The sequence below is a fragment of the Centruroides vittatus genome, unplaced genomic scaffold (genome assembly GCF_030686945.1).
Source record: "Centruroides vittatus isolate TY-2023 unplaced genomic scaffold, ASM3068694v2 contig_927, whole genome shotgun sequence".
NCBI classification, from domain to species: Eukaryota; Metazoa; Arthropoda; class Arachnida; order Scorpiones; family Buthidae; genus Centruroides; species Centruroides vittatus.
Genome location: NW_027122613.1, coordinates 1320973 through 1340792, shown reverse-complemented (window position 1 = coordinate 1340792; position 19820 = coordinate 1320973). Strand labels below are relative to the sequence as shown.

Below are 19820 nucleotides of genomic sequence, written 5' to 3'. Positions count from 1 at the left end.
CCGGACGTTGTTCCGGAAATTTCTGGCACGGAAGGATGTGACGAGAAACGATTTCCCTTGGCATCTGTACACGATTAAGGGAATTGAATTAGAGTTGTACTGCTTCCAACTGTACCGGAGCTGGATTCTTCTTCTACTTTTTCTGATTATAATTCTACATTAATAATAAGAAAATCATTTATTTCACATAATCCACTTTGCGATTTTTATTCCGAATTTTACTACTAATAAGTTCCATTATCTTAAATTATTCTTCTCTATTTTTACATGCGGTTTACTATTTCTTTCCCCTTTTTTTCCATACGAAATTACTTTTAAATCTCTTTATTTACTTTATTTTTAAAATTACATATTTTTAGTTTTTTTTTTATATTTTTCCATTTCTATTCTTAGAAAACTATTCTTATTTTAACTTTTATCATTCAACGAAACATAATAAACGTATTCTTCATTGCTTTCCTTTCGATTATTTTGTTTTTCAGATTAACTTGGCCAAAAATGAAGTTTTTAATAATTAAAAAAAATCGTCAGAAAGAGAAAATTAAATAAAAATTCTGTTGGATAACCTAGATTTTCGATGTATTTTAAATTATAATTATAAGTAAATTAACGTTTAAAGTAGGATAAGTAAGGTTAAAACAAAAGGAAAAAAAAAAGGTTGAACAGAATAAATCAAAGTATCTATAAACTTTAATTGTTGGGTAGTAGAATCTGCTTTCGACCCAGATTCGTTGGTTTGCTATCGACAGCTGTGATCCCTAATTTCCTGGGTTGCAGGAAAGAAAAGACACCGCCCTGACATGCGAACGAATGAATCAAGATTTGCCATTCCGCATCATTAGAACACGCCACATTTTCATTTCTCTAAATTATAGTCCTAAATATGAACACTAACTGAAAACAATTTAATTAGTTTGGAATTTTCGTATTTATATTGTTTGAAAAGCGACATAAATTTCATTTTTATTGCTCCATAATTCTGATGGATATTTTAAGCACTTCTTTTGTGATTATTGTTGTTTATTTTCCGGATTTATCGCGTAGAATACCGAGAGGATGATGGTGTTTATTACGTTATTTCTGGATATTTTATTAACCAATTACTACTAACTTTTCCTTTATTATGTTTTGGTATTTTCATCGTAACTTAATAAGTGCTTCTTATATTTTGATAGGGTTTTGTTAAGTTCGTTATTTTGGCATGTTTCGCTTGAACGTACAGACTCATCAATCATCTGCCGGCGGGACACGCACATAAATGGCCTTTTTCCCTATCGTAAAATCATAAATTTGAACGATTTCAAAGGGATACAATTTAGCTTCTCGTTAGCAATACGCCCTAATGAGGATTTCGGACGATCCTTTTCTCAAAGCAGATTTCGAGCCACTTTAACTCGTTGGGGGGTCATTCTTCTAGGTTATAAAACACGCGGAGTCATAAATATTTAAGCGCAGTCAATCCATAAACTCGTCGCGTAGAGGTCAAAATATTTTATTGCCGTGTCTCCATATTTAATTTAGGGCTCGGAGTCGTGCACATAGTCATTGTATCTTGCTTTAGGACCTCCGTAGCATGGAAACAAGTCAACAAAACACAATGCCAGGCAAGGTAATCAGATAAGTCGACCCTGAGGAGCGAGGGGAGGATCAGAAACCAGGAAAAGAGATATAAGTTCAACACGGAATAATCCCTATTCTTCCAAAAACACGATACGGTCCGTGTTTGGAAATATTTCCATCAAAGATAAGACTCCACCCGAATTCACAAAGCGCAACACATCCTGAGTGATGAGTTTGTTGTCTGTAGAAACTCGTAACATAAAAGTGCATGTCCATAATTCGTGAAGGCGGATCCACGTTGCTTATCGGTTGCAAACTCCGAAATGTAGGTTTATTCCTCCGATAATGTATGAGTGTTGAGATATGGGGAATGAGATCTCTTGTCTGACGTACTTATCTGCGGTGAAGAATGGACAGTTTCCTTCCAAACGGGGTGCGATTTAATGATGCGAACTACTGGACGCGAATTACAGGTCCATTCTTACGGCCAATGACTTGGGATGCTATCATTAAGGTCTGTTCTTACTTTCCGGGTGGTGCGAACATCATTAGTGCAGCACATGTTGAGGCTCTTTTTACCGACGCCTAAATGTGGCCGGACTAGGCTTCTAGCCCAGATTAGTTTCGATAAGATAAGTAAAAGCTCACTTTGTATGCGTATGGTTATGGATGATTTAATATTCATGCAGTAGTACGGCACCGTATAATTTATGTTGAATTGTTCTGCTAGTTTTAAAATATCTTTCGGTTCTTCTTATGGGTCAAGTAACCTTAGGTTATAGCCGCACTCTTATCAATCGACTGAATTTATGTTAGGGAAGGAGATTTATTTAGAAATATTAGAAATTTACTATGCTATCACGAATACAAATTCGATAAAATATCGATCGTAACAGATAATAATTTGCAATTACAAATTTATCTTCTCTATCTTTGAATTCTCTCTAAACTCTTTAATATTGAAACAGTATTTTTTATACTCCTTTCTTTACATAATCTTAAACATTTTTCTTTCTCACGAATTTTTCCTTTCTACTGAACTGCTCCTTTGATACTCTCAAACAATAATGACACCTTCTTAGTGTAGATATCAAGATTTCACCCCATATAAAAGATATAGAGCATCTAAGATTATGCACCCTTATTCCTCGAACCAGCCCTGAACAATATGTAACACAACTGGAAGATCATTGGGGAAAACTACGTGACTTTACAAGATTTTTTTCTTTATTTTTTTTCATTCCTTTATAAAGCCTAAAGCATTTAACCTCAACCATTGTGGATGGCAGGAAAATTTCAATTTTTTTTTTCAGCGTAAACCTGTTTGACCAGCCTTTTAAAGGCAGGTGTTATCATTTAGTGAAGAGATTCAATTAATCACTTGGCAAACTCAGATCACAGTTTGAATCAATCTTGTCATATTCGTAGGTTTGTTTATGCTCATGTGTTTCTGGACACTTAAAACTGTTGTCCATCCAACGGAAATAAATTTTAAAATAAAATTATTTCTCTTAGTCATAAACTGAATATGATATCCAAAGTATTAATTTAAGTGAAGAATGAAGAATCCAGTCATCCAGAATTCGGTTTATGAACTCTAACTTAAGAGAAAATTGATCACCGGTGCTATCATTAATCAGATTATGGATCGAAATTATTTTATCTCAGTTTAAACATCGTTCGTAACTGATTTTTCATATTAGACAGTTTTTATTAAGAAAGATAAATCGAAAAATGTCTTTAGTCTTTTCATCAATAACGTCATCATCGACATCACACTTATAACTTAAATAATATGAGTGAAAATGCTTGTTAGATTAATTGTAATTTGATTATTAATACACAGAAATTGTAAAGAAAGTTTGAAATTTTTAAAAAAATAGTCAACAGTTCGATTTTCATTTAACATGGCTCTTTTCTGTCGCGCCGCGCTACGCGTTGCTCCCAAGAGACACACGAGTCACGCGATGGCGTCAGTGGGCTTTTTCCTCACAAAACTTCTAACCCAATCACGAGACACTAACTAGAAAAAAAGTCTTCAAAAATTAAACGTGCCCGTCGATAAGAATGATTAAAGGTGGTACCTACGACGTTCTTCGTACAGTACAGTACACCTACAAAACAAGATCATTAATAACATAACAGATTACTTAGTACAGACAACGGTGAGGCAATACTTATGATCTTCACCCCTACCGATTAGACACATGTGCATTAAACGAACTTAAGACTCGAAATTTTATTATCTAACATACTCGAGGCAGCGTGAGTTTGTCGCCTAATGACCCTAAATAAGGGCACTCCTCGCCCTAGACTAGGGTTGGACTGTCGCGTCCAGCTGTGTGCATATGCAGGCAGTTACAACTTCGTCTTGTCAGTTGGACCCCATGCAGGTATACGGCACGGTTGTGATTGATTGAGTAAAATGGTTATTGCAGGATGCTAATGATTCTGTCAGTTCATTTGGCCCTCACCCACCTCCAAACAACAACAACGACAGCTATTAATCTTCTGCCAGACCTTCGCCCTAGCCTTTGACTTCTAAGAAAAGATTTTCACTCTTTTCGATATATAGAAGTAGCACCTCTCCCTTTACTCTACACTTCACCACTTTATCACGCAACAAGTCCGATAACCCCCTACCGATACCCTTCCGAGTAGAATGTAGTTTTGAAGTGCACTATTCTCTTTTAATAGCTTCATGCTTTAAATGATGCAAATAGGAAACATCTGCAGGTCTCTATGATCCAAAACTAAATTACTCATTAGCTTATCTATAACCTCGTAAGCTTAATGTGAGTTCTTTGGGAAATGGTTTCATGCTTTAATTTCCGTAGAGAGTGACGAATTTGCTGCATTTAATTATAAATAGGATTTGATTTTTTTTTAAACTTTACATCACTTTTTTCATTATTAATGACTATGATATATTTCTGCTAACTCTCTTTAACTTCTCAATTAATATTAAAGTTATACTTCACACCACTTCTCTACTTCCAGTTGCATTACTGCCTTACTGAAAACAGTTGAATTACCTGAAAGAAGGAGAGAAAAACTGTTTTTTTATAATGCAAAATTCTCTATTAAAGAAGCTATTTTACAATTATTTCAGATAAATATTAGCTTAAGTGTCATCAGTTGGCACAAAATTATCACAATGCGATCAGTATACACCACATGATACAAAATGGCCGATGCCAGGTGCTAATACTATATTTAGGTCGTAAAATAGCGCTAACAGATGGTTTTAGATGGCTTGCTATGAAACTAGAATTATAATTTAGTCTGAATTCATTAAACTTATTAAGAGTTAATGGTTGACAAGCCCATTACAAGTCGCCTAAGAGCTAGCTATTTTACAAGAAGAAGAGGGAGGAAAAAAAAATCGCATTCATCTTTCATTAAAAAAATAATTAAATCCGGAACAATTCTGAAGAGTTTATAAATGAATGTATCAGCAGTATTTTTTTTTTCTTTCTGAATAATTGGAATTTTACCTGGTACCAACCATCATAAAGTTAGTCTAGTATCAACTAGTGTTATCGATCGAATAAATGTTTCAAGACTCATACATTATTCACACAACTTCTACGACAAGTGTCCACCTCCGCTCTCATAACTCCTAAGATAATAAACATCGTCTTCACCTGCTTCTCCTTTATCGTCTTTAAACGAAATGAAGAGAAATGACTAGGATTATTAGTATTAGATAATAATACGTGTTGTAATCACGCGTGATAATAGTTTGTATGGTTAATTTTATAAGAATCCCAGCTTTTTCATTTTTGGAAGCTATATTATAGATCCTGTCATCTTAATTTAACATCAAAATAAAATTTGAGGGAGGATTAAATGTGGTTTAAAAGCAAGCTATTGTTGTGTTTGCCTGTATTGTTATTCCAGTTTTAAGGGTTGACAGGGTATAGATGCTATGATAAGATGGCAAAGTTGACTTATCGTCCTTATTCTGTTTACTTTCTAATGGAAGCCAAACAACGAAGAATAAAAGGCGTTGGGAGACAGATAGTTTCCTACCTGTCTACCACCTGCCGGGTTGCAGTACGAGCGGAAAAACGTCTCCCAGTCGGAGGTGTCGCCAGCTAGCGTTCAATCACCTCATCACCCGCATCATCCGGACTCGTTAGGATCTCCTGCATACACTCGACAGACTTTACAACCGTCCAGGGCCGTAAAGCAACCAGTTGATGAGTATCGGCAAAGATGGCTCACACCCACTGAACACCTTCTTTAGCTGGGTATATAGACGGGCTTACCGTTGCTCTAAGACCGGTTACGGCAACCAATAAACGATCTCGTTTAGGATCACGTGGTGCCGGGCTGGATTTTTATTAGTCACGGAGTTCCCTTTCCCCCGAGTGTAATTTAGAGGACAGCAGAGAGAAAATGTGTTTGTGCGAGCGGGGGTGGAAATTCGTTGGAACAAGGGAACATCCGGATGATGAATGCGGCCATTACGTTCCTCCAAGAACTGCCACAGCCCTCTCTTTACCCTGATTGTGGTCAGTTGTTAGTTGTCTCCTATGGTCGATTCTCTTTTGTAACCCTGCAAATGGCTTTATAACATCTGTTTTGTTACCGTAATAGAACAGCTAACAATTAATCTATTCCGAAAATCTTGTGGGACTATTCATAAATATTTTTATTTAATCAAACTAGAGAGTCATTTAAGGAAAAACACACCCATTGCATCATTTATAGGTCATCGGTTCTGGATGACTCATTCTTATACCCAAAGCTCCCTGGAGAATACTCAGAACGTTACTTCGCCACCAACAGCTGCGACTTTATAATTTTTCCAAGAATTGTCGAATATTTATAACTCTTCCCGAGCAATAATCAACACAATTCTATATTTGGTTTTTTTATTTACTTCACACACGACCTCTCTCCAGTTTGATAAAGCTTAAGAATAAACAAACGGATGAAGAACGAGAGAAATTGTTTACATCAAAAAATAAGACAAATCTCCTTTTAAATTGAAATTCTGAAAATTATTTTCCAAGAAAATTAAAATAATATTAATTTAGTAACATTCTGTTCGTTGTTAGAGTGAGTATAAGTGAACAAATAGCCCATTTATGGTGATGTTTTCTACATATCTTTTATAAATAGTTAAAGAAAGTGAGTTTTATCGACACGCGTGACGCATTCTTTTCTCTTTTATAGTGAATACTGCGTGACAGCTTTAGGTGCTCGTTAAATGGGTATTATTCACTTTGATATGACCGGGTTGATGCCACAATAAAACGACGTGCAAAGATAAAAAAGAGCTAACCTGTTGGCCGTAATATCCAGCCAGTGTCACATTCTTACCATTCAAGATGTTTGTATTATTATGTTGTCGGGTGTTTAGCGTCAACATTTCTCACATTCTCCAGCTGTATATTTGACACATTATCGTTGCTGCATCGTTCGCACGTCTGCTTTCTAACCCTTCTCTACACTAGAACACATTTGTATTCTTCCTTCCGACCTTCTTTAATGGAAGTCGAATGGTGACAAAATATCGTAAACATGTACGGCGTTAATTATGTTTGTTTTAATAAAGTTATAACAGTTCGTTAATTAATATTTATTGTCGGAAGAGAGTGGTAAAAAAGCGACGTTTTAACAAAATAAAAATTATATTAGCAGGTTTATCCTCAGTTCGATGGCATCACCGGGAAGAGGACAGGTGTCATTGAAAAATTGCTTTCTCATTCGTCTGCTGAACGTTGTCTTCTTTCGCAGAGTTAAAGGGCTCCAATATTTTATTCATTCTCTGTAGACGAGTTCTATCTATTTCCTTTCGGTTGACCCCCGTGCCCAAGGGTGAATCTAGGATTTTAGTTCATAGCTTCGATTGCTTAAATTTGATCTATCCGCCCTTAATTATAAAGAGGGAAGAATCACTCGGGGCTCGATTTCTACCAGGATTATTGATCAAACGGAGAAGTGTCCCGTCCCTCCAATGGAAGATGATGGTGAAAGTAACGCAATAACCCCGGAGAAGATGGTAGAAAGCGGAGGATGGCAACTAGAGCAACAAATGAGGGAAATTGTAGCGTGTAGGCTCTACTCTGTAATTTCGGAATTAGTCGTAATTGGTCAACAAACACTTTCGAGACATTCTGATCAGACATCAGTGGACCGTGCCCCCATATTTCGTGTCTCACACCTGGGTGGTCAAGCACGTAATAACGGGTGATGCGAACGAGACGTAACAGTTGGCCAACGTAGAAAATGGGATAGTTGCGTGATGGACTCGCGGAAGAATCGAGGGCGAAAACAACAACTGAAATATTAACAGTATATTTACACCCTGTTTACCGGTCGTAAAGACTTTTTTTGGCGTTACGTTAAAAAAGGAAGCGGTAGTAAAGCCTCATAGTGTTACGTGTCCATCCACCCCTCGCTTCACGAATGGGTACGCCCTTGGTGCAGTGCACGACTCCCCAGCTACCTGGGGCCTCAGAGAAAGTCGGCGACTGTGTCAGTCATGCTGTGGCCATGTGTGCGGTGATCTTGGTGTTAACTCCACTTTGCTGGAACTGTCTGTACCTCCTGCTACATGCGTGGATTACATTTGCCTCTCCATGTAAGTCAAAACGTCAAACTTTAACTCGATCTCTTTAATTTTCTACACTAGGATTAGTCTAGATCTGATAGGAGGATTTCATGTTAAATGTCCACTTCGAACTGTCATCATTACATCATTTAAAAAAAATAAATTTGCTGATATTTATATAGAAAAGTTCACTTTAGATTATTATTTCTTTTTTCTTTTTTTTGGTAATATGCAAATGTTCGATTCTGAAGGAAAAAGCAAACTATTAAATTAAAGCTAGAATTGTTCTGAAACGATAAAATTCGAAAAAATATTTGAAAATTGCTTCTAGATGGAGAAGTGGAAGAAAAGAGGGGAAAAAAAGGCATTTATATCGATTTTAAACGAGAATTTTATCTTTAAAAAAATGCCTAAAAACTGCACACCTAAATAAAAATCATTGGAGTAGTTCACTAACACCATCCATATAATTATTACACGATCTAGTAAATATATAAAGAGTAAACTCGATAAAAATATTGCATATTTTTTCTAATATTATATTTAACTATTCGTGCTACACACTCGAGTGGCACATTAAATATTTAATTATTGAAAAACAAATTTTTCTTCATAAATAACGTATAAAGAGTGCTGTTGCCACTTTTCTCGATTGGCATGTTTTTTTTTTTTCATTTTATTGATGAAAAGTATACAAAGTATTACGTAGAGTGGGAAAGAGAAGTAATTTTTTACGTAACTCTAATGATTTATATCCTATTATAAATTAATGTATTCGGTGGCTAATTTAGGGCGGAACCACATAAAACATGGATTATCGAACTGTTTCATAAAATTAGAATCTCGATTTAGTTAATATTTTATTCGTTTCTATCGGAGATCTTTTTATTTATTTTTTATTGTTTTTTAGATAATTTTTAATCGCGTTAACGATTTTCGTGCATTAAATTAGCTAAATATGTTCGTAATTGGAGTTTATGTATCCTCCTTTCCTATCTAAATATGGTGAATCGAATGGAAAAACGAGTTTCCTGAGTAATTTACACATAAAATTAATTTTTCTTCGCTTTTAATAAAGTCGTTTCTCCATAAACTTTTCGATTTTTTTCTCCTCCTCCTCCTCCTCCTCCTCCTCTCATCGTGTTGTATTTAATTCGTAAGAGATGAAATCCCAGTTTTAAGTAAAGATGTACAGGATGTGAGTCGTTTCCTGTTTGTCCTGTGCATCAGTCAAAAGTTTATTTTTGACTAGAGAAATAAATCTACCGTTTTTAATGGAAACTAGTCAGCGGGAGGACGAAAATTTATGGACTGTTAGTAAGGGCTACAAGTGATTTTAAAGGAGTAAATCGTCGTGTGATCAGTTTTATGGAGAGAAAGAACTGTAAAGCACCCTCTTGCCTATCTCCTAGCTTTTTATATGCATGCCTGATTATGATTATAGATTACTATTGACCGCTCAGGGCAAGTCGGTGTAGACAGGCTGTTTGAGATGCAGCAAAGTTCAAGGCTAACGGTTGATAGGATAGATTCTGTCACCCGAATCTACTCCATCATTCACAGAATGGATTTTTTACTACTAAGGATGGATTTCCCATATTCGCTCAAACAAATCTGAAAGGGTCTCTTAAAAAAATGGCCTTGACATCATTCACCAACTTCCATAACATCTTATTATTATTTATAAAATAAACGTTGGTTGTTATAGAATTTTTATATTTTTCTTCCTATCCGCCAGAATGACATATTTTTCTTTAGATTTACAATGGAACTATTCTTATTTTCCTCTTTTGACTTTAAAAAAATGCTACCATTTCCCATTTCGCTTCAAAATACGGCTAGATCTTTAGGATATCTTTTCTCATCTCCTGCTGGAAAGATAGTATTACTGTTCATTTTTTAACTTCTACCACGATGATATATCCTATTTTCTATCGTAGTAAAAAAAGGCAGAGCCTATATTACCCCATTTCACTGAAAAAAGTGAGTAGCCTACATCGGTTTCTATTGTGAACCCGGCAAAAATATGATAGACTTTCCCACCTTTCTTCACAAAAAGCTTCTCATTTTCGCCTTTTTTGAAAGGACGTTGCTCTATTTTTCGTTATGTTCCACTTAAACCTTACCAAACTACTGCCCTTTAACACAAAGGTTAAGGTTAAAGTAGTTTTAACATAGAATAGAAATCTAGAATCTATTCTTATACGTTAAAAATCACAATACGTTGTGAATACAGGATGCTTCCGATTTTCGGACGTAATCAGTCCAATAATATAGTTAAATGTTACATAAATAGAAGAATTATAACAGGAAAGATTTGCTTTTGTACGGTAATGTATGATGCATAACACATTATTTTAAACATTAAAACCAAATGTTAAACAGAAACATACAATAAAAGTTAATTTCCACCAATTAATTTGAAACCAAAACTAATAATCGAAAATAGATTTAGGATTTTACTATATACGCATTGTCTAAAAGTTCCCTTTATCAGGAGCCGGAATTTTTGAACGAAATATCTCATTTTAGTCTCATTTATCCATTGCTCTTTAATGGCCTTAAAACTCGATTAAAGCAGCACAAAGCACACGATTCATCTCCGTCCAGGATGTCCAAGCGAGTGACAGTTTCTCATTTGAACCTATCTCTTTATAAACACAAAATATTAATATGATGTAGAGGCTTATTAACAATCTATGTAACAATATTTAACGCTTCAATTTTGAGATGCTAGAGAATCACTCTTCGAGCTTGCATCATTGTTGACACAGACTTGCAGATAGACTAGAAATATACTATAAAAATATACAATAGGAATTGATTTTTTGATATGTCGTATCTATATATAGTTTCGACTCATCTAAACATTAAAAGTGGATGAAAACAGAACAGATGCACTACAAATACGAAATAATAGATAAAATCATGAATGACCCGTGTACTATTCATTCGCATTTATTTACTAACAGCTGCTACATCCCGTGTTGACACACGTACGAGCTAGAAGTGTTGCAGTGTCATCACGCAGGGTGCAGACATCCCGTTAGGAACCGGCATAATTAGCCAACCCGACCCTAAGCGTGACACCGTCCTACTGTAATTTATTCACCCGAACCGCCTCGATATCTATCTATAAGAGTATAGAGCAACAAAGTCTTAACAATCTTGGGGAAAACTTAATTAGTCAAGTCTCGACTAGGCAGTAATAACTGACCATTAAATTTACAGAAAATTGTTAAGCAGGATTTCAGGTCGCCACAGTGACATTTATAGCCGGTTTGAAGTAACATATTACGTAGTGCAGCCACCACGTGAAAACAGTTAGCTTCAAGCACCTGTCAAGTCGGCCAGAGAATACGATCTCTTTTGCTAACCTACGACCGGATAGCAGTCATACTTCTCATGATTTACGGAAATGAGAGCATTTCTCTAATGTAACTCGGATTACAGTGTTGCCAGGTGAAGAAAGGATTCCTCTTCCTGACTAATTCTAACTCCCCTAGCTTATGTGATTAATATAGGATTACCAATCGTGACGAGGGAAAAACCTCTCGTAAATAATTCGTATAACTATCGAAAATGTCGTTTACGTTAGTTACGATCGCTAGAGTTGAATTAATAAATTACATCGTTATTAAATTCTTATAATTTGAAAACTTGTATAATTTGTTAATCTCTCGCTCCAGTTAGAAAGTATTGTCGTTCTTTTAATGGCGTGCTCCTCAAACGTTTTCGATTGTAAGGGCTTCAAGGTTGCAGATAAGAGCCTAAATTAGGTCTACTTTCAGAGATAACAAAGAAAACTTCCTTTTCACAACATCAATGTCCACTTCTATGGCCCTTTCTTTCTATATGACTGCTGTTGTAAATTCGGTTCAACTACAGCTAATTTGTAGATCGATCTTGAATTTTGTAGCCTTTTTTTCCAGAATTATACTATAAATGTTATATTATGTAAACAAAATTTATTAGAAAATTAGAGAAAAAACTCTTTTATATGTTGATTAATGTTATATATAAACAGTAACATGGCTATAAATTCTTTGAGTAGATTTAAAAAGTGATTTTTACATTATTTATCGTTTTTATTCACGTATCATATTTAAGCAATAGTTTAGTTACGTATCATATTTAAGCAATAGTTTAGTTACCAACCTTGAGTAATTAGTGACTAAACGATGCGATCGTTACTCTCTTAAAAGCTGAAAATTATAATTTTTGTCAATGGTGGCTAAATTAAATACATTAAGATTACGTTACCGATACCACTAATTACAGAATTCAGCAGCTGAAAATTCATTGACCAAATAATAACATTAAATAATAAATTAAAGATTTATTATGTTGCTAGGATTATTTATGAGAGAAAGCAAAGACAATCACGCTACTTCCATGTTTTAAACAGTCTGCTTTCATACTCAATCAATAAAGAGCATTAAGTATATATTTTAACGTGAATTCTGATAACTATCATTGTAATTTATTGCAAATTCGTCGACTCTTTATTTGTGTCGTATTAGCACGTGATTAGAAAAGTTTTCCTAGAAGGAAACTTCCCGGTAATGCACGTCGTGCAACTTTTTCGTTTCCTTCTAACTCTGTTCCTCTATTAGATTGCCAAACGAGTTTTTCGAGGTCAAAAATAATAATATCCCAATGGAGTTTCTATAGAGTAGAACCTTATTATCAATAGCCTTCTAGTTAAGTCCTCTGATCTGTAGGATAAGTTGGAAAGGAGGCGCGCTTAACAGCCATTGCTAGTAGACGTTGATGATTTTTCTCTCTTATCCTTCATCATCCGTGAAGAAGAAAAAACTTTTAACGTGATTTATTACTATAATAACTCGATTCATTTATAAACATTTTAAACGATATAAAAGCGCAACGTCGACAGCAAAAATTCTACAAATACAAAAGGTTCATAGACCCGCAGACAATTGCTGTCCGTATGCAATAGCGTGTGGAAATGTGTCCCTGTCAACTATCCATCATACGTGCACGCAATGTGATTTATTGTGTAGGCCAGACAAATTTCTATGCATTGACAATCCGAACACGTCTCTCTGCCTTATAGATCGTGAGCATCTTTTGTTGATCCATGATAAGAATGACTCACCTATGCTATACCTACTCAACGTAATAAATCGTTAAGTTTTTGAAAAAAAATATATGTATATAAATTATTCTACCACTTTAATATATTGTAAAAATTGAAACAAAGAGTAATGATTTAAAATAGTTTTTTCAGCAGTTAAAAATTATAAAACATGCAACATTGGGTGGAGTTCGATGACAGATGAAGTGGAAAGAAATAGAATTTTTAAAAAAAGGAACAAATTTATGCGCGTGTTATCCTTTCTTCGCAATAGAGACGTATGCTTTGACACATGCGAGCCACATAAGAGGTGCGAACCAGCTCTCAGTTACAGCATACACATCGTTCGATAGAGATACAACATTATCTAAAATCGTTAAACTGAATGAATAAGATAGAAGACCACACAAAAGCTGATCTATTTGTATCGATTTGTTTCGAGCCCACAGAACTCAATAACATTGGATTAACGTTTGCTTTATCTGTTGAGACGTTCATAAAGCGTGTTGCAGTCACTTATTTAGCATAACATCCAACCATGCTTTGTTTGTTCTCGTCGTCAAATAGAACATCGCTCTCCGGAGCATATAAGGAGATGTTCTGTTCCAAATATGTTTGTATAACCGACACTACCTTACTATTGTTATTCCGAGTGAATGTTTACACATTTATTAATGTAGAGACGACTAGAATGGGTTCAAAGTTAATGACACTGGCAAATCCTTCTATTGTTGCTTACTCGAAAGCTCTTTGCTTTCAACAATGGCTGTTCTACTAAACCCGCTTAATAATAATGTTTTTAGTCATCCAGAATCAAACATTTTAACTAGAACGAGTGCACTCGGTGAATGCGTCATACAACGACAGATGCAGACTGCTGCAATCATTCATTGGCATTGCAGGAGGTCGGACCAGATGTTCCGGGCGGCACTTCAGTCTCCAGGCAAATCTAACGTCGTGGCGATGTTTTTAGAGTCTCGGCACCCTACAATGTAGCCCTACAATCATCCAGGTGCCAGGAATCCTAAGGAAAGCAGTAATGAAAAGGCTTCTTTCTCACTCTCTACTGCTGCGAGGTCAGCCGAGTTTCCGAAATATGATTCTCTGGAGACGGGGTTCTTCTACTTTTGTTAGCCAACCAGCGTCGACTTAGAGATTGACCTTACTCGACTGTTAGCTAGAAACGTTTTAGACTGTTAGAAAAAGTTTCTGAGACGTACGCCAGGTCTTGTCACATGGGAGGTTTGACAACTACCAGAAACCTAGAAAGAGGCAAAGTCGTTGTTACCATCGTTTTACTTTAGGGAATTGACCTTTTCGCTTCATTCACAATGTGTATGGACACATGCCCGATTATCTGACGAATTGCGTTATTTGTTACAAGCTTTGTTCTGTCTGAAAATATCAATTATTCGATCTGCCATTCACCTTTCCAATTTAGCATTGCTCTACAAAATTAAGTTGAGATACATTCTTTTTTGTGTGTCAAAAAGGAAATAATTCCACAAAAAAAAGAAGAAAAACTTAATACTGGAAATCAAAAGTAAATTAAAAGTAATAAAACATTATAACAGCTAAAAAATCAAAATATAAATCTCTTTGTAAAAGTTTTTTAACATTTTAAAACATAATTTAACTCGATTTAAATTAAATCTCTTTTATATCACTAACAATTGAAAGTGTTAAAATTTAATTATATTTATCACAAAAAACAAATTGATAAACAAATATTTATTTTAAATATTAAAAAAAGACCTAAAAATATTAAATCATCAGCATAAAATTTCGCAAAGGACAATACAACGTCCTACTCCCTAGTCTGTGCCTCTTATTATACCGTTAAAAGAGTTCTCCACTTATTAATCAAAATGGGCTTTCGACACAAAATTTATGCAGTAATTTCTAGTCAAGGTGCTCATAACAATAAAACATTATCGTTTTTCCAATTCCCTTCATGGCAGAAAGCATTGGAGATTGTTGTAGGTCTTCCCATGCAGTTTGACTTCCCATAAAACTGACAATAAAGTGGTAGTTTTGCTCAGTTATCGCGTAAAGTAGTCTAGGTCAGTATTGGAGATTCGGACATCGACAAAAGTTACCACTTCGTAAAAAAAAGTCAAAAGACAGAGAAAGAGAGGGTGAAAAAATGAATCGAGCGGCAGCTGGCCAAAGCATCAGTAAATCAACTGAACCCTAACTCTTTTTGACATTTAGACAGAAAAGAAAAGGCGTTTCTTTCTGTTTCATTTTTCTTTTGTCAGTTTATTTTCTCTATATTTTTGTGCATTTAACAATTGACAGATATTATTGGACAATTGGTGTCTAAAATGAAAAAAAAAAAAGTAAAAGTAGACGATAATAATAAATGGCAGGACAATAATAATAAAAGAAAAGAACTCAATTTGAGCAGAGTTAGATAAAGTTTGTTACATTATACAGTAAATAAATAAATTTTTTCTTTTAATCTTTAATATATTTTATATTTATAAAATCTATATCTTTCTTTATATATATAAATATATTTGGAATTTAGAATCCTCCTATCTTCTGCTTATGAAATGTTTATAAATTTCTTCCAAAAATTAATTATTTCTTTAATATATTCTCATTAATAAACAATTATTCCTTAAAATATCATTTTATATATTTTTAACATTGTTATAATGTGAACCGTTAAAGATACTTCCATCAGTGCACTCCTCAAGTTGTGATTAAATGAAACAAAACCTCTTCGTGACTTTATCACGTTTCAGTTTTATCAAAATACCTCTTTAGAACCTTACCCAGATTTGACTGTCATTAAAAAATGCCAGACCTTGTAACCTTAGAGGATATTTTAGATTTAAAAACACCCTTCTTGCTTCGCATCACATACACTCTTAGTCCCTCCCTTTCGGGTTCATCTGCACTTCTTTAAAAATCGTAATTCATTCCGGTATCCAATTGTTAGATATATCCAAGGAATAATCTAATCTAATTGTAAAAGTGGGGTCTACTTTCAAGAATTAAATTAAGCGTGAGCTACGAAAGGAAAGAAAACACTTTGCGCCGTGTCTATGAATGCAAAACAACTCTTAAGTACGAATCACATATGGTTGTCAAGCGGTAGAATCATTCGTAATGCATGAATATTCATGATTATGTAAAGAAGAAACTTAATTAATGTCACAACTTATAATACTCATCTTACAACTAAATAGACTTTCGTTGAGCACTTATTATATAGAAATTAAGGGATTATATTGTAAATTTTAATTTGCATCCTTCACTTTTTAAATTCGATATTTAATATTGACTAAAAAACGCTACAGACTAATTGCTTTGTTTATCTCGTACGTGATACTATCGCAATATACCAACAACTTCTACTATAGCAATAGAAAAAATAAAAGTTTAATGTATTATTAAAGCACATAAGCAGACATTTCGTCTAAAAATCAATTGTTACGTGACTGGAATGTAATAGTTGTCTTTCTTACTTTATATGTGTTATTCAATAGCGAATCAATAGCGGTCAGACATATTTTCAATGTGATCCAAAATAATCGTAATTGTTTCTTTTCCTCTTGTTGTAGGCTATACCTTTGTTAATATACAAAACTGTACTTCTATAGCAACAAAATTTTGCTACCAACCTACGCTTTTGTAGAAATCAATATCAAAGTCATTTTAGTTAATAATTATCTCATTCAATGTCATTGTAGCATCGCCTCGTTAATAACTATCTTTTAAAATTTCCGTTTACATCATTAACTCACTGATAATGTTGCTACGTTGCTATAATACCCTAAAATACTATTGGACGTCCTTAAATGAAATATTATTAGAGGGTATGACGTTGTTATCATATAATTATTACCAAAAAAAAAAACAAGTTGTAGCATACTATAATAACTTGTGCAAAGTTCTAACGTGAATTTTGCTAAGTTTTAATCTTATAATAATTAAAAATCTTCGCCAGAAGATATTTAATAAATTCCGAATATACTCAAAGCATAGACAATGTTACAGCATTAGTAAAATGTATACACGTAGTAGTATCACGCTAATATAAGCACCATTAACAGATATAATATTTCTTCTGCAAACAGTTTTGTTGGGTTATACGTTCTATCGATAGAACTGCACTCTTCGAAGGGAAAATGCTGTGCACTCTTACCCATGGGCGACGTCACGTGATTCGATCGATCCCTACAGGGAATGGAGAGCAGGGCGGGGAATGCCACATTTTCAAGAGAGGGAACGAGAGACAGTAGGAGAAGCAAAGCTTAAAACGCTCGACGAGCGAGAGAATACGTGCGTGGAGAGTACGGAAGCACCGTAATGGACGTACCCAACCCGCATACGAAATAGCACGACACTGATTGGTTATCTGATGCTGTTTACTTACAGAATGCATGAAAAGCACCCTTTTGCAATATATTGTGGGATTCTCTGAATTTAGATAACGAGACGTTTATTGAACGAGATATAATTATCATTGGCTTTAAAAGTGCTCACTTCTCCGATAAATTATCTTCTTGCTACTGCAATAGCAAACGAATATAATGCACATTTAAAAATGTAATAGTATGTCAAGAAGAGCGAATATCAACATTCAAATCGATTTTATAAACTATTTAAATGTGAAATATCGCCGTAATTTACTTATAAATCGCATTTTAGAGAACGTAATTTTATTCCCCGCAAATTGATTGACGAAAAAATTATTTTTTAATCTTTTGTAACCAAATCAAACAAAAAATGTATAATTTAACATTTATTTTGAAACAAGCGAACTTATTGACCGAATATTTCAAATAATCCAATAATATTACTTCGTTTCAAAACTTCAACCAATAAAATCATTCGTTACAAAACTCGACAACCTTTATAAATTAAATGAGTTTTTATCTTCTAAATTAAGGCGGGGAGGTTGTTGTTAATATCATAAGCAGGGTGACCAAACTGCTTTCCTCAAAGGCCATTAAAAGTGTAGAGAGGAGAAGACTAAAGCGAATTTTGAGTAGAAGGTTTAATCTGCAAAGATGTCAAATATTTCTTCGGGTTTTCCCCCGTGTAGGAAAGACTGCGCATGTGTGCAACGGTGTCATTGTGTGCCGATGAACAGAGGATTCGATATTACAACAAGAAAAGTTTGAGTAGTGTTAACATTATTAAATTTTGACTCCATTAGCGATCAAATATTGAAGCGTTATCTTTTTCAGTACCGTTATTAATATAATAACAACAACAACAATAATAATATAGAATATATACCAAAATTTACATATTAAAAGATGAGAAAAATAATGAAAAAACACTTGCATATTAGAACATGCACATTAAAAAAGCAAAATAAGGCGGAAAAATGGCGTGTGTATCGTCCATTAATGAGTTTTTTTTTGTAACATCACGAAACTTATATTCGGTATATAATCAAATATTCAATAAATCAACTACTGAGTGAGGAAATTGCTCTTGTGATACTGCTTCCTTGGACTTTTGCATCACGTCAGCAGGTGTGACTGTTTCTGCGTTACCATGGCGATGTCCAAACAGCAAACCTCTCGACAACGCTACTATATATAATTGTATGCTTATTGAGTTGAGTAATAGATATGCCTATAGGCTCTTTCGCCTCTTAATCTGTGAAATTGCATCACAAAACGAAACCATTTTATATCGCACAAAGGCAAATTCCAATTAATAAATAAACAGCCATAAAACGTGAATAAACGTCACAATTCGTGCTAACAATGCATGCTCCTGTTAAATTCTCTATTGTTGAAACATGAACATGAGTTATGGAGGTTAGATAAACATGCCATGTCTATAAATTGCTTTGTTTTCTTGTTAAATAATTAATACGATTGTTCTAAACGGTGAATTTTAAATTCATAAATTTTATACGTAACTGATGATTTTATTGGATGGTAGTTTTTAAAATAGCAAATCAACGCGCTTCGTTTCAAAACTATAACCAATAGGAATCGATAATGTTTAAATTCGTTTTAAAACACTTACTAGCTTTATAACATAGCAACAAATGGCATTTATTCGATCGTAATTTTCGATTTATAAAGACAAATGAGCGTGATTCCTATAATATGACAAATAAAAATGCAGATATGATCGAAATTGCATATTATTCGCTAAAATAACGTCATGCTATGTAATTGTAGCATTTATTCAGTTTCTACACGCCACGATGAATATTAATACACTCAGAATACCTGAAATTAATCTAATCTCTGTTATCACATAAACAAAAGTTATATTCCGTGATGAAAGGCATGTTATCCTAATTTATTCTCTTTGTTGTGAATAGCATATGTAAGATAATTTTTATAAAGTGATAATTTATTATAATTATCTCAGTCGCATTTAAAATAATTCTCTTAAAATTTTTACTCGGATAATAAAGTGATTAATTATTTAATTTTAAATATATTCATTAATCATTAAGTAAGTTATTAAATAACATTAAAGTTATACAGAATCGTGGGCACGATTAATTACGATTTTACGCCCATTTGTTTTTTTTTAAAGATTAATTTTATGCACAAAATATAACGTTTAAACGATTGTGTAACGTTGTTTTCAGAGCATAAA

General features: G+C 34.1%; 1 protein-coding gene across 6 annotated transcripts in view; it reads left to right on the top strand.

Moving 5' to 3' along the window:
- Positions 1–19820, top strand: part of LOC136984741 (roundabout homolog 1-like) — a 153375-nt gene that overhangs the window by 12138 nt on the left and 121417 nt on the right. For 5 of the 6 annotated variants that reach the window (XM_067281845.1, XM_067281847.1, XM_067281843.1 and 2 more), the window contains exon 1: positions 7969–8158. The exons of the other annotated variant lie outside the window; for it this stretch is intronic. In XM_067281845.1, coding sequence (XP_067137946.1) covers positions 7984–8158 — 175 coding nt within the window. In that variant the 5' untranslated portion in view covers positions 7969–7983. Of the gene's footprint in view, positions 1–7968; positions 8159–19820 lie in introns of those variants that run through there. 6 annotated transcript variants of the gene reach the window in all.